At 36.5% G+C, this 24,752-nt stretch overlaps 1 protein-coding gene across 1 annotated transcript; it reads right to left on the bottom strand.

Annotated features, from left to right (window-relative positions):
- Positions 1-417: 417 nt before the first annotated feature.
- NUP35 (nucleoporin 35) lies at positions 418-24,752 on the bottom strand. The gene is made up of 9 exons (XM_084892628.1): positions 24,676-24,752; positions 21,220-21,390; positions 17,372-17,499; positions 14,449-14,506; positions 7,857-7,998; positions 6,457-6,526; positions 4,922-5,050; positions 3,511-3,675; positions 418-2,330 (listed from the first exon to the last, which is right to left on the bottom strand). The coding sequence occupies exons 1-9, from the start codon at positions 24,713-24,715 to the stop codon at positions 2,253-2,255; spliced, it is 981 nt and encodes a 326-aa protein (XP_084748754.1). The 5' UTR covers positions 24,716-24,752; the 3' UTR covers positions 418-2,252.

Genomic DNA, 24,752 nt, shown 5'->3' with positions numbered 1-24,752 from the left:
AATTGATTTTCATACATTTCAACAAATTGATTTTCATACAGTACCTTCTTTAGAATCACTTTATCTCAGAGAACTAAACAAGTCTTCAATGGTAGTTTGCCTGGGATTTAAAAAGCATATCAAAACCTTCCATACAATGTGTTATTTTAGTTTATAAAGCTGTATTAAAGATGCACGCCGAAACCGGTTTGGCTCAATGGATAGAGCGTCGGCTTGGGGACTGAAGGGACCCGGGTTCGATTCCGGTCAAGGGCATGTACCTTGGTTTCGGGCATATCCCCAGTAGGGGACGTGCAAGAGGCAGCTGATCGATGACTCTCTCTCATCGATGTTTCTAACTCTCTCTCTCTCTCTCTCCCTTCCTCTCTATTCAAAATCAATAAAATATATATTTAAAAAAAAATAAAGATGCAGATTACCTAGACACATGTAATATGGTGAAATATATTTCAATTAAAAACTCCCTTTAACAACCACCTTGATGAGGTTCTCACCAGCCAAAGGGGATAATCTGAACAAATGAATGATGACTGAAACGGTAAATTAAGAAAAAAAAAAAGTCCCAAGCTCACAGTGATAATGAAAAGGAGAAAATTTTTAATTACCAATGGACACCAATGGAGGTTGCTAGGGCACCAAAAATTACTCTGAAAACTAATAAAGAGAAAGGACTAAATATTTATCCTACCATCTGTCACATATGTATTCCATGATAGACAAATAGTGCCATTCATGGATGGATCAAAGTTCCTCTATATAGAAGAATTCCAAATGATAAATACATAGGGAATGATATATTTGGAAAAATCATCCTTCCAAACCTTAGTGGAATAACTGATTTACACATGTGTCATTAATGCATGCTTTAAAAAAATGATGTAAAAACATGACAGGGGACTTTCCAATGAAGGTGTAAGGCTTCTTCTGCCATGTGGCCAGTGACCAACCTGAGCATCATTAAAAGGGGGAATATCAGAATTAGGTGCCTCTTGATTTCATCTGACAGTACACCATACTAATGTGAAATACCCTTGCTGAAAAACAAACAAACAGACAAAAACCACCCCATAATCTAATTAATCCTCTCTAGATCTAACTTCTGGCAAGCATGTGAAACTCGTCTGCCGCAAGTTTGACATGCTTGTAGGATATAGGATAGATAATGAACAAGTTAAGCAAGAAAACAACCAAATTCAGTCCATGAGGCGCTACAGGAAACTCACACATGGTTCCTTCAACAAGTTGCTGTGTGTTTGGGGGTAAGGGGACTGATTTAGATTTCAAGATTCTCCGAAGACTAAACAACCAAATACATGTGTACACCAACTGTAAGTACATTTAAGTCAACTGGGAACATTTTAAACAAATTGGATATTAGATATTAAAAAATCATGATTAATTCTGTAGGTATAATACTGGCATTGTAATCACATATGGAAATGTTCTTTTTTGATATAGCAATGTTCTTTTTTGATATAGCCTCAAATATTTAGAATAGATTAACTGACATCACATTTGAGATATGCTTTCAACAAAATAAAAGAGGTAGAGAAAAAAAGTATGACAACATACTGGTGGTTACTAAAGCTGGATTATGGGTATGTAACCGTTCATGACAGATTTGCTCTATTTCAGCAGGCACTTAAAATGTTTTGTAATAATAAATCATTCTTTCAAAAACATTTGATACATATAATTGGCAAAGTTTATTATCAAGAACATTAGAAGGTCTTTTAAAAGACTGTTTTGGTTTAAGAATACGGAAAGATGACAATCCACGATAAGACATATACAAACAAGGATAATTAAAATATTAAATACTATCTAAATTAAAAGGCCATAATTCAAACTGTTAACAATCTTTGTGTCTTGTTAGAAGCAGCTGTACAGTTCCCCTTCATGAAATTCACCCACCAACTCATGACTACAAAGCCTCAATGCACTCAATTATATAATTTAGTTACCAATGTTGAACATTTTGTGTTTACACATGCATTACCACAGAAAACACAAAATCCTATTTACAGAGTTTTTTTTTGTTTCTTTAAAACATGTCTCAAGCATCTCTTAAAGTGGGAGCTACAAATATGCTGTGTCCTTAAAGAGAAAGACTTCTAAAAGAAGTATGAGATAGCTGTCCAACACTGCCGAGAGCGGTTATATAACTAACCGAAGACAAACCGGCGGTGCCCTATGTTTCAGTGCAGCAGCCTCTTCCTTTGCAGTTGGCTGAGTTCTCAGCTCTCAGTATACTACCAGCCAAACATGTACTCCATTGCTTTGGATACAAGACTTTCATCTTTTTTTGGCGTCTGTCTGTCAGAAATGACCTATTTTGAAAAAACACAATTGTTAAGATTATGTTTTCTTCAATATCATAATTAATTCTAGAGTTAATGGTTAATTTAAAAGAGCCGAACATTAAAATGCATTTGTAGAAATGAGCTGTATATTTAAAGGTTAAAACATAGCTTTGGTTAAGACGTCCTTATGTTTTGTTTTTAAAATATATTTTAATGCTTTTTTACAGAGAGGAAGGGAGAGAGATAGAGAGTTGGAAACACTGATGAGGAAGAAACATCGATCAGCTGCCTCCTGCACACTCCTTACTGGGGATGTGCCCGCAACTAAGGTACATGCCCTTGACTGGAATCAAATTTGGGACCCTTAAGTCCGCAGGCCGACGCTCTATCCACTGAGCCAAACCAGTTAGGGCCTTTACATTTTTAAGAACGGTAAAATCTTATTCCTTTGGCAAAGCAAATTACAGCTACTACTTAAATTAGAAAACTGGAGAAACACAAAAGTTACTAGAGATGAGGACTTTAAAATATTGGTTTAAAAAAAAGAAGAAACTAAAGGGAAAAAATGTCACTAGTTCAAGAATGATCTCCAAATTTCAAGAGAAAGTCAAAAGACTAAATTGACAACTTTTTTATTTGCTGTTTTAGAACCCAGGTCTGTTGCTAGGCAAGTTCAGAACTCCTGCCTTATTAATTAGGGGACAATAACATACTGAGATGAGTCATAATACTCCTACCATTCTTCAATGAATATAAATAAATTTACCCTTCAAACATTTTTAAAATGAGAAAATTTGAAATGAAAACTGGTCAATGTTTTCTATTCCAACAGAACTGAAGGCTCTTCAATTGTGATACCATCAGATTTAACTATCAATTTAATAGGTTTTTTAATATTCCCTCATGCCAGAAAGGTTCACATATGCCAAAATAACTTAGAAAAAACCCCCACAAATTAGACTATTAAAATGTTTTTTAAAATAGCAAAGAATTAAAAAAAAAAATTCAAGGTAAGTTTCCAATTGACCAAAATTCTAATTTTTAAAATAGGAAATGAAAAAATGTAAAGTTTATAGGTTTCATCAAGTCAATCACTTCAGTGGGAAATATTTAATGGCATACAAATCAATCCAATGAAAAAGTCAAACATGCTAAGCAAGCACTTCAACCTTTAAAGTACATTCTTTTTATCCAACCCTTAAAATACCTGATAGTCACTAGTAGAAGCTTTGTATGCAGTAGCAAGAGGCCTCATGGTGGATATCCTAGGAGTACTTCCAGGCTGGGATGGTGTTCCTAAGGTCTTGATTGGTGGTGTAAAGGCTAGAGATGAAGATGATACAGCATTCCTGTCACTGTTTTCCATAACACTCTAGAGGAACAAAGATAAGGAACTTCTCTGGTTATAAACATAATACATTATTACATCCTACTTACAAAGAAAACTTTATTAAAAGATATACTCTATTTGATCTAAGTAATATTTTAAATAATTTTTGGCTTGATTAAACAATGTATGCTTTTTGGCTAGCATTTGAGATCTAATGTTCAGCCAGAAATTTAACTCCAATGACTTCAAACATCCTCAAGACGATACAGATTCATAAGAGTAAGAATCTCCTAACAAACACTATGGAAAATCAGTAAGAAGAAGACAAAAAGGCTTTGGGGAAATCTGGGGGAAGGGAAAATTAAAGTCCAATGCCATTTAGTACCTATAACCCCAAATTCTCATCTATCCTCTGCAAACATCTGGTACCAGTGATCCTAGACTATGAGCACCAAGAACCATGTTTACTTTGTGCATTAGTGTGTATATAATCTCCAAGCAGTCTCTAGGAGGTAGTACATTTCCCATTTATTTACTTAAAGAATGATCAGGCCCTAACCGGTTTGGCTCAGTGGACAGTGTTGGTCTGTGGACTGAGGGGTGCCAGGTTCGAATCCAGTCAAGGGCACATGCCCAGGTTGCGGGGTCGATCCCCAGTGGGGAGCATGCAGGAGGCAGCCAATCATTGATGTTTCTATCTCTCTCTCTCCTACTCCTTTCCTCTCTGAAATCAATAAACATGTATTTTATTAAAAAAAGAAGAATCAGGATGACTTTAATGTCACAAAGAAAACTAAGTTGTACTCAGTATTGTTTTATAAAGTAAAGAAATATATAAATTTTAAATATTTTAAAATAGAAATAAAAAGCTTCCACCATTTAAATTAACCCTCATGTGAAGTATTTAATTCTGAAATAGCACTATTCCTTTAAAGTAATTAAATAATTTGATGCTGCTTTGCATAAGCCAGAGACTGGGTTAGAAGTTAAGAGACCTAGAGTAAAATCTAGGCCTCACCTTTAACAACTCTGGATAAATTACTTAAGTCCTCTTCAACTCATCTTTATCTTTAAAATGAAATAGTTAGGGTGGATTACCTCTAAATTTTAAAGTCTTGTGCTAAACATATTTGGCTTACCAAGAAAAAAGTACAATAACATAGTCACAGTTTACAAACTAAGAAAAAGAGGCCTGCTGAAGCAAAGTGACATAACCACCAATGTCAATACTTAGATTTGTGCTTTTCTTGTGGATTAAGGCATTTCCCTTACATCAGCAATAGCTTACTTTATCTATACAAGGTTTTACACCAATCATGATGGACTCGCCAAAAATCTTCCCATCTTTGCTTAAGGCTTTCCGAGCCTGCAGTTTAGATTGATAATGAATATGCATCCAATTTCCAGTGTTGGACATCTGCAAAGAATAAAGCTGTCTCTTAAAATGTAAAATATATAAAATCTAAACTCAATGAATTACATTAGAAAATAGAAATATATGAAGATAAATCTGCTTCCATTTTTTATTTGATGCACTATAAAAGGCTATATAGTTGGACTCAACATAAATCCCATTAAACAATTTCAATAATCTCTATCTAGCTCTCAAGTCTCTAATATATAGAATATGTGACAAATTATTATCTGAAAATAAAGTAATTCTCAAAAGATAATGGTTTCTAGTAAAAAGGTCTTATCAATACTGGCTATAGAAATTTTAAAACTGTATTCATCACCTGATTTTGTATATAAGTTAAGTAAATCAATATCTAGTAATAGAAAAAAATTGTTATTTATAACTTGTGCAAGGCTAAGATAACACTAACAAAGCCCTGGCCAGTGGCTGGAGCATCGTCCTGTACACCAAAAGGTTTTGAATTCCTGGTCAGGACCATACGGAGGCAACCAACTGATGCTTCTCTTTATCTTTCTCTAAAAAAAAACAACCACCAAAAAACTAACTAATTGCCGAAACCGGTTTTGCTCAGTGGATAGAGCATCCATCCGTGGACTGAAAGGTCCCAGGTTCGATTCCTGTCAAGGGCATATACATTGGTTTCGGGCACATCCCCAGTAGGTCGATGTTTCTCTTTTATTGATATTTCTAGCTCTCTATCCCTCTCCCTTCCTCTCTGTAAAAAATTTAAAAAAAACAAAAACACCAAAAACTAACTAATTAGCCGTAACCGGTTTGGCTCAGTGGATAGAGCATCGGCCCTCGGACTGAAGGGTCCCGGGTTCGATTCCAGTCACGGGCATGTACCTTGGTTGCAGGTACATTCCCAGTGGGGGGTGTGCAGGAGGCAGCTGGTCGAGGTTTTTCTTCCATTGATGTTTCTAACTCTCTCTGCCTCTCCCTTCCTCTCTATAAAAAATCAATACAATATATATTTTTTAAAATGAATTAATTAAAAAAAACACACATATCCTTGGATAAGGATTTTTTTTTTAAAGCTCTCTATAAGCGAAAAAGCCTTAAGAACTCTGTAAGTCAAGAACGCCTCTTTTTTCCTTTATCTCTAAATAAAACAAGCTCAATTTGGAAAACAGTAATATAATATTTAGCATAACTTATGTTTTTAAAAGTCTATAAACTAATTAAGAAAAGGGTTGGAGAGAAGCCTGAAATTCTAGTTCTCTGGCTTATTTTCTGTTTTTTACAAATATTATACAATTTCCAGCCTTTTAGATTCTAACATATATATTCCATGAAAACTCAAAAAAAAAGTAGGAGCAAACAAAATTAAGTAGCAAAGTTTCCCTCTAGTCATGGCATATCTGTCCTCAGCCTAAATCTTGAACTGAAAAAGAATTAAGCCTTACCACATGTTTTAAGATATTCCCATATTGTGCAAATTGTAATAATATATAGGAAGCAGATGCCTGAGGAAACCTGAAAAAGAGAATTGTCCGACAATAAATATGAATGCAAGTCACCACACTTAAAAGTGTTTCAAAATAAATTCCTTCCAACTGTCTAGAACAGTAACTTTCAACCTTTTTCTCCTCATGGCACACATAAACTACTAAAATTCTACGGCACACCAAGATATATGTCTTCTGCTGATCTGACAAAAAACAACAACAACAAAAAAACCAACCAAAAACCCAACAGGCATAAATTTGATTCACAATGGATGGCTACTGTACTGGCCATTGTCATTTTTTTTATTTGACAAAATAACGGAAAAGAGGTCAGTGCCCGACTAGTCAGGCATTGCGTGCTTTAAAAATTCCTGTGGCACACCAGCTGAAAATCGCTGGTCTGGAACCACAGGAAATCCATGATCATCACATTTCCCCCTCAGCTAAATCTATCACTGCCCATTGCCCAAAACAAATGTTAAGATTAGTTTTGACTCAGCCATTCTACTGTATCTCCAGATTCCTTCCCTGAAACCTCTGAAATTCTCTCAATACCACTATCACAGCCCTCTGAATAAAATTATAAAATTGCAGTTCTGTATATAATTTATTTTACAAGGGTCGTGTGTGTGTGTTGTGTGTGTGTGTGTGTGTGTGAGAGAGAGAGAGAGAGAGAGGGAGATATCTATATCTATATATAGAGAGATAGATAAGATATAGATATATAGATATAGTTATAGATATAGATATACAGATATGCATAACCCACAGAAACAACGTGTGGCGAAGGCCTGGGGGTGGGGAGGGTGCAGGTGAAGAGGGGTCAATGGGAAAAAAACAAAATATCTGTAATACTTTAAATAATAAATATAAATTTTAAAAAATCTATTCAAAATGCATCTAGATGTGCCAGGCACAATTTCTATTAATATTCAATATTCTATGACTAGAAAGTATATGTATACTTGTGACATAAATTTGTCAGTTCCAAACTGGTTAAGTCCACTATCAAGCAGAGAAACAGTCACTAACCAGAAAGATAAAAAGGAGCTTCCTAAGTCTAACGGAGCAACCCTGCTCCAATGTCCAGAAAATACACAGAAGAGAAATAATCTAAACACTAGATAATAATAAACATGGTGAAGTGTCAGGGTGATCTGTACTGATGTATGCAACTTAATCTGAAATGCACCAACAAAAATAAATGTAGCAAAGTGTTAAGCGCAGAATCTAGGTGGTGGGTATATGAGTGTCTGCTGTGCAATTCTTTTAATTTTTTGTATATTTGAGAAAACTCAGTAAAAAATGCTGACAAGGAGCTATCATTTTTTTAACGGTAAATGATCCAGAAACCTTACCCGAACACAGTTACCCATGTGTCATCGAGGTGATCTTCAGAAGTCAGAGAATCTCCTTGGGTATAAAAAGGATCCAGCTGCGCAGGAGACAATGTTGTCTTTCGTGGCTGACCAATGTTTGCTGGGCTAAACATACTCTGCCCTACATTAATATATTTAGTAAGTTAGTTACCAATATAAACATTTTGGTTATTTTTAAATCAAAGCTTTTAGTTTTAAAGGCAAAAAATTTATTAAAAATTGGCAATTGCCTAAATAATTTAAAATACACAACTGTTCTGAAATGATAATTTTATACTACCATACAATTTGAGTAGTCATTAATAAGTAAGAATAACTTATGATTTTCCAAATGTTTTATTAATCCTTGGTTAAGCCTACACCAGAAGAATCTTCAGTCAATTTCAAAGACTTCTGTCGGGTTCATCTTCCAAACCTTTCCTCATGGCACCTTTGCCTTAAGAATATTCAGGAATGCCCTACCCAGTTTGGCTCAGTGGATAGAGCATCAGCCTGTGGACTGAAGGGTCCCAGGTCCAATTCCGGTCAAGGGCACATGCCTGGGTTGTGGGCTTGATCCCCAGTGGGGTCGTGTAGAAGGCAGCCAATCAATGACTCTCTCTCATCATTGATGTTTTTCTCTCTCTCCCTCTTCCTTCCTCTCTGAAATCAATAAAAATATATTAAAAAAAAAAAAAAGGAATATTCAGAAACAACTCATTACCCACAGAACAAAATCCAAATGCCCAGGTCTCCACTATAAAGTTCTACCCTTATTTTTCCACTATGCCACTAAATGGTCCCTACCCTAACTCCTAAGATGCGAATGCGGTTTTCTTTTGTTCATGTCATTTCCATCTAAAATGTCTGATTCTTTTCTTATCCTTCAATGACAGATACCAACTAATGAGTGTCTACATGTCCAACATGCCAACCTACTCATGAGAATACACTGGACTTTTCTAAAATCTATTTGATGTGGTTCAATCAATTCAGATAGAATACAGAAGCAGATACGAGAATTCAGTTGTATTTTAAGTAAGATGTTAAGATTTGAGCCGAAACCGGTTTGGCTCAGTGGATAGAGCGTCGGTCTGCAGACTGAAAGGTCCCAGGTTGGATTCCGGTCAAGGGCATGTACATTGGTTGCAGGCACATCCCTGGTGGGGGGTGTGCAGGAGGCAACCGGTCGATGTTTCCAGCTCATCGATGTTTCTAGCTCTCTATCCCTCTCCCTTCCTCTTTGTTTAAAAAAAAAAAAAAATCAATAATATATATATATAAAAGATTTGATAAACATAAAACAATGTCACTCTTCTCATGAAAATCTTTTCTTGTAGAAAAATTATTTTATTTTTAAAAAGGTAATTTATGTTTGTATGAAACAGATTATTTATTTACTTATTTAATGTGTATATATATACATACATATATATATATATATATATGTATATATATATATATATTATTGATTTCAGAGAGAAAGGAAGAGAGAGAAATATCAATGATGAGAATCACTGACTGGCTGCCTTCTGCATGTCCCCTACTGGGGATGGAGCCTGCAACCTGAGCATATGCCCTTGACTGAAAACTAAGTTTTCAGTCAAGGGCATATGCATTATTTTTTGTAATGCAGTAGCAGTTGGAAAGGAGGCTCTAGAATAAAATAACAATCTTCCAACAAAAATCTAATTAACTGCCCTAGCCAGTTTGGCTCAATGGATAGAGCACTGGCCTGCAGATTGAGGGGTCCTGGGTTCGATTTGGGCTCGATCCCCAGTGTGGGGTGTTTAGGAGGCAGCCAATCGATGATTCTTTCTCATCACTGATGTCTCTATCTATCTCTCCCTCTCCCTTCCCCTCTGAAATCAATAAAAAATAATAAAAATTAAAATAAGCCGAAACCGGTTTGGCTCAATGGTAGAGCATCGGTCTGTGGACTGAAAGGTCCCGGGTTTGATTCCGGTCAAGGGCATGTGCATTGGTTGCGGGCACATCCCCGGTAGGGGGTGTGCAGGAGGCAGCTGGTCAATGTTTCTCTCTCATTGACGTTTCTAGCTCTCTATCTCTCTCCCTTCCTCTCTGTAAAATATCAATAAAATATATATTTTTTAAAAAATTAAAATAAAATAAAAATCTGTCTAATCCCCTTACAGTGAAGCCCAATAAGAGATAAACAGCCTCTCAGCCCCGCCCTGCCAATGTTGATGCCAACAAATATATTAATTCCAAGTAACTTTTTAGTGATTCATTCAATAAATATGCCTTCACCAAGAAAGATAAGAGGTGGGAAAAAGAACTAGAAGAAAATAGACAATTTGAGCAGGAATAAAAAAGACCACTGGTAAGTTAATCTCACTGGTAAGTTATTACATCTATGAAACAAGAATAGGATGCTATATTTTTAAGTACATTAAAAATCAACAACAGAAAAGGTTTGTGGGAATTAAAATGACAAAATATTTTTATAAGAGCTGGAAACAGATTGAGAACAGCTCTTAGAACGTAGAATATACATAAAAAGATAAAGGGAGAAAAAGTAGAAAATTAAAAAAAATCTACAGTGCTCATAATTAGAAGGAAGTTCAAGAAAACAGAGGGAGCAATTATCACACTGTACAGGAAGTTTCCCAGAACTATTAAAGAATCTGTTAATTCCCGAGCAGAACAAATAGAAAAGCCCAAGGTAAAATCACTGTAAAATAAACCAAGGTAAAATCACTCTAAAATAAATCAAGGCATATTTGTGAAATTGGGAACACTAACTACAGAGATCTTACATTTTTGAAAACCAGGCCACATACAAAGACTCAGGAATCCACACTGCACATAACTTCTATAGAATACTAGAAGCTAGAAGACAATGGAATGATACCTCCAAAATTCTGATGTAAAATACTATTCCTAGCCAAGTTAGCAATCTAGTATAGACAGAAAAAGGATTTCAGAAATGAGGTCTTAAATTTCACTTCCCATGCAAGCTTTCCTAGAAAGCTACTCAAATATGTTCTTCATCAAAACATTATTTTTAGAAATAAACTAAGAAGAATGCATGTTATCTAGAAAAAAGCTAAACTCTAGAAATTTGCTAAAGCAAGACTTAGGATGATAGCTGTACACCATGCTGAAACAGAAAATAGCCAAAAGAGGCTATGAGATGTTCTCAGTTTAAAACAAATTTAAAAATGTGTTGACAATATGAACATTTAAAAAAAGACAGAGATATATAACAGCAAAAGAACATTTGCTTAAAAAAAAAAAAAGGGAGCAAATGGCACATAGAAAATTAGACAAATGGGGAAAAAGACAATTAACTAAAAAAAAAAGTTTTACAGAAAGGATAAATTATAATACTTGAATCAGCACTGACAATGCTTTTAGTCATAAGGATATAAAAATAATATAAAAGGAATAAAGTTTGATATAATTGTATTGAGATAATGTGGGAGAGATAAGATGTAACATCTCCAATCACCTTAAATATAGCAATATTGAAAACCGAAAATCAAGAATTAGCAGCAGCTGGTAGAAAAGTCAAGTCAAAGATCTAACAAGAAAGGTCAGAGATACCAAGCACACAAAAAGATTTATCTACCACTTGCTATCTTTAAAGATGGAAGGGGAGTCACGAGCCAAGGAATGAACACAGCACCGAGAAGCTGAGAACCTGCAGGTGACAGCCAGCAAAAACCAGGGACCCCAGTCCCACCACCACATGAAACTGCACTGGGCCAATACCCTGAATGAGTCCGGCGGCAGCTCATCCCCAGAGCTTCCAGAAAGGAATATAGCCCTATTGACACGTGAGCTCTAAAGAAAGAACCAAATTGTGTCTAGACATCTGACCTATAGAAACACAATAATAAATGTGTATTGGTTTAAGTCAAAGGCTTGTGTAATTTGTCATGGCAGCAATTTAAAATACATATATTGGCACAAGTGGGGTACTGTTGTAACAACCAAGAATGTGGAAGTGGCTTTGGAATCGGGCTGTGAGTAAAGGAGCATAACAGAAAAAGCCTAAGTAGCTTTGAACAAACTGGAAATAGAAATCTGGACTTTAAGGACACTGCCAGTAAGTATTCACAAACTGGTTAACCAAAATATGTATTTGGATACTGCTTTTGTCATGCATTCTGACATAATGTTTTACCTGGGTGTTTATTACATTTTGTGTTAATTGTTGATTTGGTTCATTTTAAATTCTTTTTTTTTTTTAAGTGTTTTTATTGATTTTAGAGAGAGGAAGAGAGACATCAATCAACTGCCAACTGCACATCTCCTACTGGGGATCAAGCCCACAACCTAGGCATGTGCCCAGACCAGGAATCAAACCATGGCCTCTTGACCTGTTGCTTGGAGTGTGCATGGGGCAACACTCCAACCAACTGAGCCACACTGGCCAGGGCCTGCCTCCTTTATATCTAAGCCACCATCATCCCTCACCTGAATTAATGCAGTAGCCTTCTATCTGGTCTCCTTGCTTCAACTCTTGCCCTTACCCCAAAGGCTATTCTCAGCACAGCAGCAGTCTCATTCTATTTGTTTTCCGCCTTTTCTAAGTAAAAACCAGTTATTACAATGACCTTCAAGGTCTGTAACATCAGCCTCCATTACCTCTGTAACCTCATTTCCTACTATTCTCTCCCCTACCCAGTTCATTTCACACTAGCCTCCTTGTTCTTTTGTTAACACCGGCACACTCCCACTTCAGGGCCTTTGTGCTTGTTATTTCCTGTCTGTGACACTTTTCCCTGCCTCCCTTACTTAAGTTCAGGATTTCGACCAAATGTTTATTTACCCCTATCTATAGAAAGCAGAATAATGCCCTACCCTCAAGTGTCATCCTTATCCCTGGAACCTGGGAATACATTATATGCAAAGGAGCATTAGGCTGCAGATGGAATTAGGCTGTTAATCAGTGCCCTTAAAATAGGGAGATTACCTGGATTATCCAGAATGGCCCTAAGTATTCACAGGGGTCCTTAAAAGCAAGAGGGAGACGTGACTAGGAGGAATGATCAGAGAGATGCCAATTTTGAAATGGAGGCAGGGGGCCATAAGCAAAGAAATGTGGGCAGCCTGTAGAAGATGGAAAAGTCAAGAAAACAGATTCTCCCCTAGAGCCTCCATAAATTAACACAGCCTATGATTGCCTTAACTTTAGCCCATAGAGACCCATTTCAGACTTCTCACCTCCAGAACTGTAAAATAATCAATCTGTATTATTTAAGCCACCTTTAAGTTTATGGCCATTTTTATGGCAACAATAGAAAATTAAAATACCATCCTATTAAAAACTGTAAACTCACTCCCTATTCCCCTTTACTGATTACCGTATTTTTCGGACCATAAGACGCACTTTCACCCCCCCCCAGAAGTGGGGGGGAAAAGTCCCTGCGTCTTATGGTCCAAATATAGCCTACACATATACTGTAAAAAAAAAGTTTTTTTACTTGCCCGGCTCTGTGTGGTCTCTGTGTGCTTGCCCGGCTCTAAAATGGTTCTAAATGCTGCTGTTTACTTTACAGGGTTGATTACATGTGTTTATGACTGTGATGTTGGGTTTTAATGCACATAAAATATTTTAGGACACTATTTGTTTCAGAATCTTTTTTTCTTCATTTCCCTTCTCTAAAAACTGGTGCGTCTTATGGTCCGGTGCGTCTTATGGTCCGAAAAATACGGTAATTGTCCTCCATAAAATGTATTACCTTCTAGCAAACTGTTTACTTATTTTATTTATAAATGTAAATTCTATAAATAAATGTAAGCTCTATAAAGGCAAGGATTATCTATTTTGTTCAGTTTCGCAGGACTTGGTACATAATCACGTGCTCAATTATTTGCTGAATGAACATTATAGATAGGCTATAAATATATGAGTATGTAAGAAGAGTTGTGCTAATGATGATGTTGTTGTGATAAAAAATACCATTAATCTTAAACAAAAAAACAAAAAACTAGGTATAACCAGTGGCTGTTAAGTAGTTAATGACAGATTTATAAATATCATTAATATCTCTCAAAAAACCTTTTATTAGTCACTTTTTTATATATTCTTTTTCTTCCCAATTCCAATGGCCTTTTTTTTTTTAAAAAAAATATATTTTATTGATTTTTTACAGAGAGGAAGGGAGAGAAATAGAGCTAGAAATGTCGATGAGAGAGAAACATCGACCAGCTGCCTCTTGCACACCCCCTATCAGGGATGTGCCCACAACCAATGTACATGCCCTTGCCCAGAATCGAACCTGGGACCTTTCAGTCCACAGACCGACGCTCTACCACTGAGCCAAACCGGCTTCGGCCCAATGGCCTTTTTTATTATAGTTTTTGTTTACTTAGGAGACATTATCAAGTATATTTTTAAATTATTAATATTTTGAATATAATTCACATCTTACCTTTTAATTCATAGAAGAATCAATATACAAAGTATTTCCTTTCTGAAAGAAATTACTTACATTTGAAAAAGTCTCCAAGTTTGAAATATAATAGAAATAAATTTGGCAATTATCAATCAAGGTCTTATATTATCTTCATTCAAAAAAGTGGAGAATGGTGTTTGGTGTTAAAAGGCACTGCTTACCTGTTCCAGGAGTTGACATAACTCCAACAAGAGGACTCTGCATTACTGATAAGTTTGGCTACATAAAAACAGAAGAAAGTGTTAAGGTAAAAATGCAAAGTTCTAACCATAACATACACACAATTAGCGCTAAAGGGCTTCATTCAATAGACAACTGAACATCTAACTTCCTGGAGATGCCTGTAACTAGCTCACTATCAAACAGTACTCCCTAACTTTTTCTTTCAGTTGAGCAGTATTAATTGAAAATATGCTAGACCATTATCATACCATTTGTTTAAATTAAGTAAAGCCACATGTGGGAAAAAGATACTATTTTTAATAGGAAGTAACACTGCTATTTGGTTTTAGTTGCTAAGGTACAATAATTGAACTAACACAGGTAATGGTAATTCTTCAAATCACCGAGCTCACATAGAAAAACAAAAAGATGGCAAAATTTTATTTTTATTTATTTATTTAAATATGTTTTATTGGTTTATTACAGAGAGGAAGGGAGAGAGAGAGAGCGAGAAACATCCATGAGAGAGAAACATCGATCAGATGCCTCCTGTACAACCCCCACCAGGGATGTGCCCACAGCCCAGGTACATGCCCTTGACTGGAATCGAATCTGGGACCTTTCAGTCCACAGACCGAGGCTCTATCCACTGAGCCAAACCGGTTTTGGCGCAAAATTTTATTTTTAAACAAGCACAGACCATGAAGTATTATAGGTTCAAATCAGTCTACACAAGACAGCATACCTTTGCTGCTACTGGTAGACAGTTACAAAGTGATCAATAGTAGTTCTTTTAAATGTGAGAAAAGTCCTTCTATAAACAAAGACAACAGCCGAAACCGGTTTGGCTCAGTGGATAGAGCCTCAGCCTGCGGACTGAAAGGTCTCAGGTTCGATTTCGGTCAAGGGCATGTACCTTGGTTGCGGGCACATCCTCAGTAGGGGGTGTGCAAGAGGCAGCTGATAGATGTTTCTAGCTTTCTATCCTCTCTCTTCCTTTCTGTAAAAACTCAATAAAACAACAATACCAAATCAAGAATGACAAGAGTCTCTAGAAGTAAATATACACAGATTTTTTTTTTAATTCTCACCTGGGGATATTTTTCCATTGATTTTTAGAGAGAGTGGAAAGGTGAGGGAGAGACAGAAACATCTATGTGAGAGAGACACATCGAGTGGTTGCCTTCTATACGCATCCCAACCAGGGCTGGGGATCAAGCCTGCAACGGAGGTACAGTACAGATACGTGCCCTTGACCGTTCAGTCTGTGGGTCAATGCTCTATCACTGAGACAAACTGGTGCTATACATACTTTTAAAAAAACAGATTCTGCTTGAACTAAGGAAATCTTAAATCTAGCAACCAGTTTTTATCACCTAGCATTGAGAACCAAATGTTGAAAGAACGTTAGGAGAGATACAAAATGTACTGTCCAATTCGTAATAACAACATTTTTTATAATTAGAGAGAGGCTGAGCAAAGTCTCAGGAGGCAAATCTAATTTGGGTTTTAACCTAATTATAATATTCTAACCAACTTTCAAGTTAAAAACATTCTCTACAAATTACGATCCATAGCCTTTTAAACATAGCAATTACTATAAACTACCTTTCTTTTCATGTATTGTCAGAGGAGCAATGAAATCATAAACTTTAAGCCAGTGGTTCTCAAACCAAACTGAACATCATACTTACCAATCTTTAGAAAAATATCCCAAAACAGAATATTCCAGATTTGTTAAGTCTGGAATACTACTTTTCATATATAATAAGCCATATAAGCATCTCCTCCTGATGTAAAAGGCTCCCCCACCCCCATTTAAGCAATCCTATCCTATATAATCTATCTATACTAATAAAAAGTAATATGCTAATTAGACCAGGTCGAACGGCCATCTTCCAGATGTCAGACTTCCTTCCAAAGCCATGGTGGTGAGGGCCGAGGCAGAGACCCTTAGGGGGGATCAAGCCGGCCAGGGAGGGCAATTTGGGGCGAGATCAGGAAGGCAGGCAGGTGAGTAGTTAGGAGTTAGTAGTCTCAGGTTGTGAGAAGGATGTCCGACCTGTTGGATCAGGCCTAAACCAATGGTCAGATATCCCCCAAAGGGTCCCTGATTGGAAAGGCTGCAGGCTGGGCTGAGGGAACCTCCCCGCCATGCACAAATTTCATGTACCAGGCCACTAGTTAGCTCATAAATATGTAGGAGGCAGTGTTTTTTAGTAAAATAGTTAAATAAAAAACAAAGCTCTACGTTGGCTTGGGGACTGAAGGGACCCAGGTTCGATTCCGGTCAAGGGCATGTACCTTGGTTGCGGGCATATTCCCAGTGGGGGGTATGCAAGAGGCAGCTGATCGATGACTCTCTCTCATCAATGTTTCTAACTCTCTATCTCTCTCCCTTCCTCTCTGTACAAAATCAATAAAATATATTTAAAAAAAAAACACACACAAAAAAAAAACAAAGCTCTAAAAGGATAGTGGTCTTATACTAATAAAATAATTCCTAAAACAAAGATTTCAAATCTTTACATCTGGATAAAACGCTGAATCTTTACTTTTTCTTTCGCAGAATTATGTATAAATATTAAACTTTTTAAAAAATTGGAATGACTTAAACCATAAACATTTCTACATGTATATTAAGTACGCTGGGACATGGACAGGCGAATAAAGGCATTCCTATAAAAACCTCAGAACTACCTACACGAAAAAATAATCTGGAGTTCTATTACATTCTTAAGTGCATTTCATGATAAACACAATTTAAGTAGATTCTATGATAAATGTCCTTAATGCTTATTCTGTGCAACGAAGTTACACTACAACAGACTCAGAAAATTTCAAATTATTGAGCTTAATGGTAGAGCCACCTAAAAACATGAAATTATCAATTGTGGATATGCGTGAGGGTATGTGTATTACCTGTCTTCTTGAGGTTAAAGGTGTTGACCCAAGTCCTGGACTAGAAATGTCATCATATATACTTCTAACTGGTGGAGCTCCACTTTTATCTTTATGAGCTGGTACAACTGGTTGCGGTGGTGACCCACCTACAATGTACAAAAAATATAGTCAGGTGAAAAAACAAAGAAGCCTTCCATCTTTCTGATATGATTAAAAAAATAATAATAATCATACTGCCATTACTATTTTTAAAAAAATATATTTTATTGATTTTTTTACAGAGAGGAGGAGAGAGGGATAGAGAGCTAGAAACGTCGATGAGAAAGAAACATCGACCAGCTGCCTCCTGCACACCCCCTACTGAGGATGTGCCCGCAATCAAGGTACATGCCCTTCACCGGAATCGAACCTGGGACCTTTCAGTCCACAGACCGACGCTCTACCACTGAGCCAAACCCCTGCCATTACTATTTAACTTAATTCTCCTGACCACAATCCTGTGACTTAATAATGATTGCTATTTAACAACTGAGGAAACTGAGAGACAGGGAGTTGCTTTGCAGAAATTGCTCAGGAGCAGCTTGCTAAGAAATAAGATTTAAAAAAAATTTTTTTAAAGTACTGACTTAGCCGGGACCGGTTTGACTCAATGGATAGAGCATCGGCTTGGGGACTAAAGGGCCCCGGGTTCGATTCCGGTCAAGGGCATGTACCTTGGTTGCGGGCATATCCCCGGTAGGGGGTGTGCAAGAGGCAGCTGATCGATGACTCTCTCTCATTGATGTTTCTAACTCTCTCTCTCCCTCCCTCTCTGTACAAAAATCAATAAAATATATTAAATAAATAAATAAATAAATAAATAAATAAATAAAGTACTGACTTAAATTCTTGTCTCCTAGTGCTTCTCAAACTTTAATACACATGAAAGTCACCAGGAGATCTTGTTAAAATTCAGATTCTGTTTCAGAATTTGTGGGGTGGAGCCTGAGATTATGAATTTCTAATAAGCTCCTACTGATGCAATGCTGGTGATCCACAGACTGCACTTCGAATAAAAGGTTCCAGAATAAGTAAATAGAAATTTTAGTTTTTAGTAAATACATGAAGCTTTTGCTTTCCCTAGAAAATCCTTATTTAGCATTTCAACACAAAACTTGATCCTATTTTTTATTTGAAAGTAGGTATTAACTCCATCTGTACAGTCTTGATTAAATATTATCCCATAATGTGGAATTTGTCAGAATTAAACAGATCCCATTCATGTTTCTCATAGTAAAAAATGATTTAAGTACACAATAAAGATATTTTAAAAAGAACCAATTTTGAGAGAATAAAAATGTCTTTATAAGTCAGAGAACAGCAATGGCAAACAGTGAAGCAGCCCATTTCCTCTGTGAGACTGATGCCTGAGCCTGAGCAGTATAGCATAAGCCGTTTAAACTCCAGGCTTCAGAACAGGACTGACCTGGACTTCAACCTCCTGCTGTCACTTAGTAACATGTGAGCGTCAGCAATTTCTTTATTGCATTTAGCCTCAGTTTCCTCTTGAAAAATTGAGATACTACCTACCCCTCAAGTTTGATAAAAGAAAAAAAATAAATAAGTACTTAGCATATTTCCTAGCTCATAAGTACTCACTATATGGTAGCTACAATATTAATACATTTGAAAAATATATACCAAAAAAACAACCACCCCAAAATCTGTCCAGAATGTTTTTAAGTTAATCACTTCAAATATAATTTATAATTCCCTCTGCTCTTTTACATATATATAAATAATATAACCACTTTAAACAAAATAATACTTTAAAGACAATTAAAGTAAGAAGAGCTTATCTTTAAATATTTACTAAAAGAATATTATCTCACGTTTGGAATTCAATCATTAAATGTCAGTTATCTTTTAAAATATTTCTTTGTTAAAGGCATCCTGTAAAAGATATAACTGGTACTTAGTTAATATCGTTTTATGCTGCCGAAACCGGTTTGGCTCAGTGAATAGAGCGTCGACCTGCGGACTGGAAGATCCCAGGTTCGATTCCAGTCAAGGGCATGTACATTGGTTGTGGGCACATCCCCAGTGGAGGGTGTGCAGGAGGCAGCTCATCGATGTTTCTAACTCCCTTTCCCTCTCTCTTCCTCTCTGTAAAAAAAATCAATGAAATACTCTGTTTCCCCGAAAATAAGACAGTGTCTTATATTAATTTTTGCTCCCAAAGATGTGCTAGGTCTTATTTTCCCTATCTGAAGAAGAATACAGTACACATTTATTGTTAAATGAAAATAAAGGAAATTTATTACCTGTATAGGGTACGGTAGTACGGTAGTTGTCAACACAAACCAGACAAACTGTGAATCCTACAGTATCAAGAATTTACTCATTTATTCAATGACAATCATGTCATCATTTTCTGGAACATCATCATAACAATCCAATTCCTGAATTTCCTGGTGAATTTCTTGTGACTCCATTTCTTTCAGAATCAGTGGACCAAATCTCTCATGTTTAGCCTAGGGGGGCCTTATTTTCGGGGGGATGCCTTATATTTCACTCAGAAGGAAACCTGTAAGTAGGTCTTATTTTCCGGAGGATGTCTTATTTTTGGGGAAACAAGGTATATTAAAAAAAAATATATATATATATATATCGTTTTATGCTGACGATTTAAATAGCCTGTGTAAAAAGCTTTCCCAGTTTGTGAAATAAATACTTTCATTAAACATACTATAAATAAGAACTTTAAATAATTCTGACTAGAAGTAGAATTCATATTTACCAATTTTCAAATTATACTTGGTTTGACTGAATATTTGCTATTATATTTAAGATTAATTAAGTTGAATTCAGCTGAAGTTAAATAACCATATTCCCCTCCTACCCACACATACATACTTTACCATATCTAAAAAAGGGATGATTGATAAAAAAATTTGCCTTGGCTTCTTATCATATTTGTTTTTTTTCTTAGTGGTATGTAAAATAATGGTATCTTAGATTGGATAAAATGTTTTTTAATGGGTGGTTCTTAGAATTATAATACAGTGATCCCTCCTTTACTGAGATTTTGATACCTGCACTTTTAATTACCTGCAGTCTGGAAATATTAAATGAAAAATTATAAAAATAAGCAATTTGTAAGTTTTAAATTGCATCCTGAGTAACATGATAAAATCTCACATCATCCAAACTGAAACATGAAACATCCCTTTGTCCAATGTATCCCAGCTGTACACAGTTAATAAGGTATTTTGAGAGAGAAAACCACATGCAGCATATTAGACTTGTTCTTTTTATTGTGTTATTGTTAATCTCTTTACTTGATTTATAAACTTTATCATAGGTATGTTTGCATAGGAAAAAAACATAGTATATCTGGGGTTTCAGGCATCCACTGGGGTCTTGGAACTTAACCCCTGAGGATAAGGGTAGGGGCTACTGTAGTTTATTATTTATTTATTTTTTAAATTTATTTTTTATTGATTTTGTACAGAGAGGAAGGGAGAGAGATAGAGAGTTAGAAACATCGATGAGAGAGAGTAATCGATCAGCTGCCTCTTGCACACCCCCTACTGGGGATATGCCCGCAACCAAGGTACATGCCCTTGACCGGAATCGAACCTGGGACCCTTCAGTCCCCAAGCCGACGCTCTATCCATTGAGCCAAACCGGTTTCGGCGGGGCTACTGTAGTTTATACTGCTTACACCTCTATTCTTAGAACCTTATATTAAAAAGTAGAGCTATTACTTAATGCTTTAAATTAATAAATGGGTTGACAAAAGTGAATGTTGCACCATTACTCTTTTTAAAACTCTAGTGTATATACTGATGTTACTATGAAACTAATTTAGGCAATTTACCTACCTGCAATTAAAGGTGATCTCATTTCCATTACTCCTACTGCAGGGCCACTAATTGATCGAGGCTGTGGAGTCACTGGCGCTGGCAAATCCCCCATTAAAAACCCAGGTAAGAACTGGGCATTAACCCCTGGTTTTGGAGATGTAGGTGAACCCAGCATCATTGGTTCAGATCCTAAATGAATCAGAAATAAGGACTTTAAGGTTAAAATAGCTAACAAAAAGATCAAGGATCTAGCATAAGTTTGAAAATTTAATCAATATTATTAATTACTATAAAAACCATAGTTGAATTTGTTTTAAAAACCAATAAAATTATTCTTAGAGAAAACTCTGAATATTTTGTATTAACAATATTAATCTTTGACAACTGTTTTCATTAACATTTCACAGGTTTAAGAGTCAACACTTATTTTTAAATTTAAGAGTTTAGTTTTTTTAAAGCAAAATGTTTATTGAAGGCACATTCCAAATATATATTTTTAAAAACCCTAATACATACAGGAAAACTTTCCATTTCTGGTCGGCTACTATGCAACAACCAAAACAAGGACAAGATACACAAGTTACTTACACAAACCAAATACAACATTTAGCTTACTCTATGTCCCATTTTTTCTTCCTTACACACAAAAACTGCAAATATTTTTTGTAATAAAAGTATAATCATGTATACATTAGAGCACATATGAAATAATAGTAATGATTAGCATCCCAATTAAGAAACATATTTAAGATATTTGGAAAGGAATGTTTTTATTTTTAAAAATAATGTACTTTAAAATTATGAATAATCAATAAGTATTCCTGATATAAATCCAATTTAAAAAGAGAACAGATACTTCACAATCATCATTTTAAAATTAGTTTTCACAGTTTACAGGTTAGGTTTTATTATTCACTTACTCTCATTTTAAAGCAAATAGCACAGTAAGAAAAACATGGGCTCTGGAGCCAGAGATCTGCGTTCAAGTGTCTCAGCAAAATGGGCAAATCGTATCTCCCACTCACAGATTTTGATTAGAATTATAGCAAGTAAAGCACTTGACCCAGTACTGAATATATAGCAAATGTTCAGCAAATATTAGTTATTATTATAACAGTATTTTATAATAGCCAAAACTGAATGACAAATGTATAAATGTAGAATATGCAATTTCTGCTAATGAAAATTTAATTTTCAACTAAAGCCTGAATGTGACAAGCCTAAATGTGATTCATAGCAATTAGAAATAGTAAACGTTTTGAATGTTACTTATATGATCTTTATTAACTATTACTTAACTTCTAAACAGCCTCAAAAATGTGTTTCTTGCTATCCAAATGCTGTCACGTTTATGCTTCCTCATATCTTGTTATAATAGACCTAGATATTACCAATGCAAGTGCATAAAAGAGGAAAAAGACAAAGTAATTCAGGGAAAAGAAAAAGCAAATACTGCAGAAAGAACTATTAATTACATTGTAATTATTTTCAAGTGCTAGTTACTATGTTACTCTGATATAATTACATATTTCCAAAGAAAAAACACTAAAGTCAAACCAAAAGCATTTTCTGAACAGATATTCAGTAATAAAAGTTTTAGGTAGCGCCATCTACCTTCTTTAACAAAAGAAAAAAAATATATTTAACAGAAGAAAAAATATATAGCAATTGTAACAAGTCAAAAAAAGTTCTGATATTATTTGGATATGTATGGTGATACAGTAGTAAGGGCAAAAAGAACTCTATCAGACTGTCACTAACCACCCTTCAGGCTAGATTTCACTTAAAGAGAGCTAGCTTCCATTTCACAGTCTGTATTGCTAAAATAAATACTGTCATCTTATTCAGTAGCACTGCTGGTTGAATAACGCTTATTTTTAAAATAATATTTTTATTGATTTCAGAGAGGAATTGATAGATAGAAACATCAATGATGAGAGATAATCATTGATCGGCTGCCTCCAGCTGCACGCCCCACATTGAGGATGGAGCCCACAACCAGGGCATGTGCCCTTGACCAGACTTGAACCCGGGACCCTTCAGTCCGCAGGATGACGCCCTACCCACTGAGGCAAACAAGCTAGGGCACAACGCTTACATTTAATATACCATTAGGTTCTGGGAAAACGTTTATTCCTCACCTAGAATATCTGCAGTATGTGGACTTGAACCTTTATCATCATCTAATGTCTAAATTTTTTTTTTAGCAGAAAACTATAGAACTAGAAATGAGCAGTTTTCTGATCTCTAACAACGCAAAACACAAATAACCTAGGCCAATATCTGTACATAATTTTTAAAAATATATTTTATTGATTTTTTATAGAGAGGAAGGGAGAGGATAGAGAGTTAGAAACATGGATGAGAATCATCAATCAGTTGCCTCTTGCACACCCCCCACTGGGGATGTGCCCGCAACCAAGGTAACATGCCCTTGATCGGAATCGAACCGGGGACCTTTCAGACCGCAAGCTGACGCTCTATCCACTGAGCCAAACCGGTTTCGGCTGTACATAAATTTAAATGTAGCACAGTGCGTATCTGCACTGACATTATGCATTTAGTTTATGACTAATACTAACACAGTTCACGATACTCTATTCTAAAAAAAAACAAACTTATTTTGTAATGACATGCAAAGCATTACATACCATTTCAATCTAAAACAAAAAAGCAAACAAAACACTCCCACAAAAACTCACTCTACAGATAACACAACACGCTTGCTCTCTTCCCAAACTCAGAAAGTTTGTAACCTAATTTTCGAAAAGATCTCTATAGTAAACGGTTTATTTTTAAAATGTCCACAAGTCTCCCAAGTCCCAGAACTCAGCAGACAAAAAGTCGACATCCTGTTTTGTTTTTTTTTTTGGTTTGTTTGGGGTTTTTTAACGACATAGTTCAGCAATGGGAATGCATTTTTTAAAAATTCATTACTGGATTGACTTGAGGAAAAGACCTAACCACACTTGGCCCCTTTCCCAAGATGAAGGCTGGGAGTAAGGCGCGCACTCCGGGCTTCCTTTATTATTAAGGTCAACACCTCGAAGGATGCCATCCTCTGGTTTATTAACGTTGCACGACTCAAACTTCCTTGAATAAAACAGATTCCTCCGGCCAGCGGCCCGGAGCGGGATGAAATGGAGCAGGAACAAGCCCAGGCGACCGGAGCGCGGTGCTTGGCAACCAGCCTCCGGGGCACCGCCCACCCCGCCCACGTGCAGGCGGGCAGGTCCCTTCCCGCTGACAATCCCCGCATCCCGTCCGGGACGCGGGGGGCGGGGGTCTCCGGTACCTGCACGCCGGGCGGGCTGCCGTGAAGGGGGCACAAGGCGGGCGGTCCGAGGGCTCCCCCCTTCGAGACATAAACCGGCACAGGCGAGAGCCCGGTGACTCCAGCCTTTCGGTTCCGCGCGGGTCCCGGCCGGCGGCGCGGATCGCGGGGCCGGCGAGGAAGGGCCGCTCTTCACTTACCCAACGTGGTGGCCTGGGGTTCCAGGGCAAAGGCTGCCATCGCGGCGGCGGCTACCCTGAGCTCCGGGAACTCCCGA

Source organism: Pipistrellus hanaki (genome assembly GCF_964339955.1).
Source record: "Pipistrellus hanaki genome assembly, chromosome: 8".
In the NCBI taxonomy this organism is placed as follows: domain Eukaryota; kingdom Metazoa; phylum Chordata; class Mammalia; order Chiroptera; family Vespertilionidae; genus Pipistrellus; species Pipistrellus hanaki.
The sequence above is the reverse complement of the archived record's forward strand: the minus strand, read 5'-3'. Positions and strand labels throughout refer to the sequence as shown.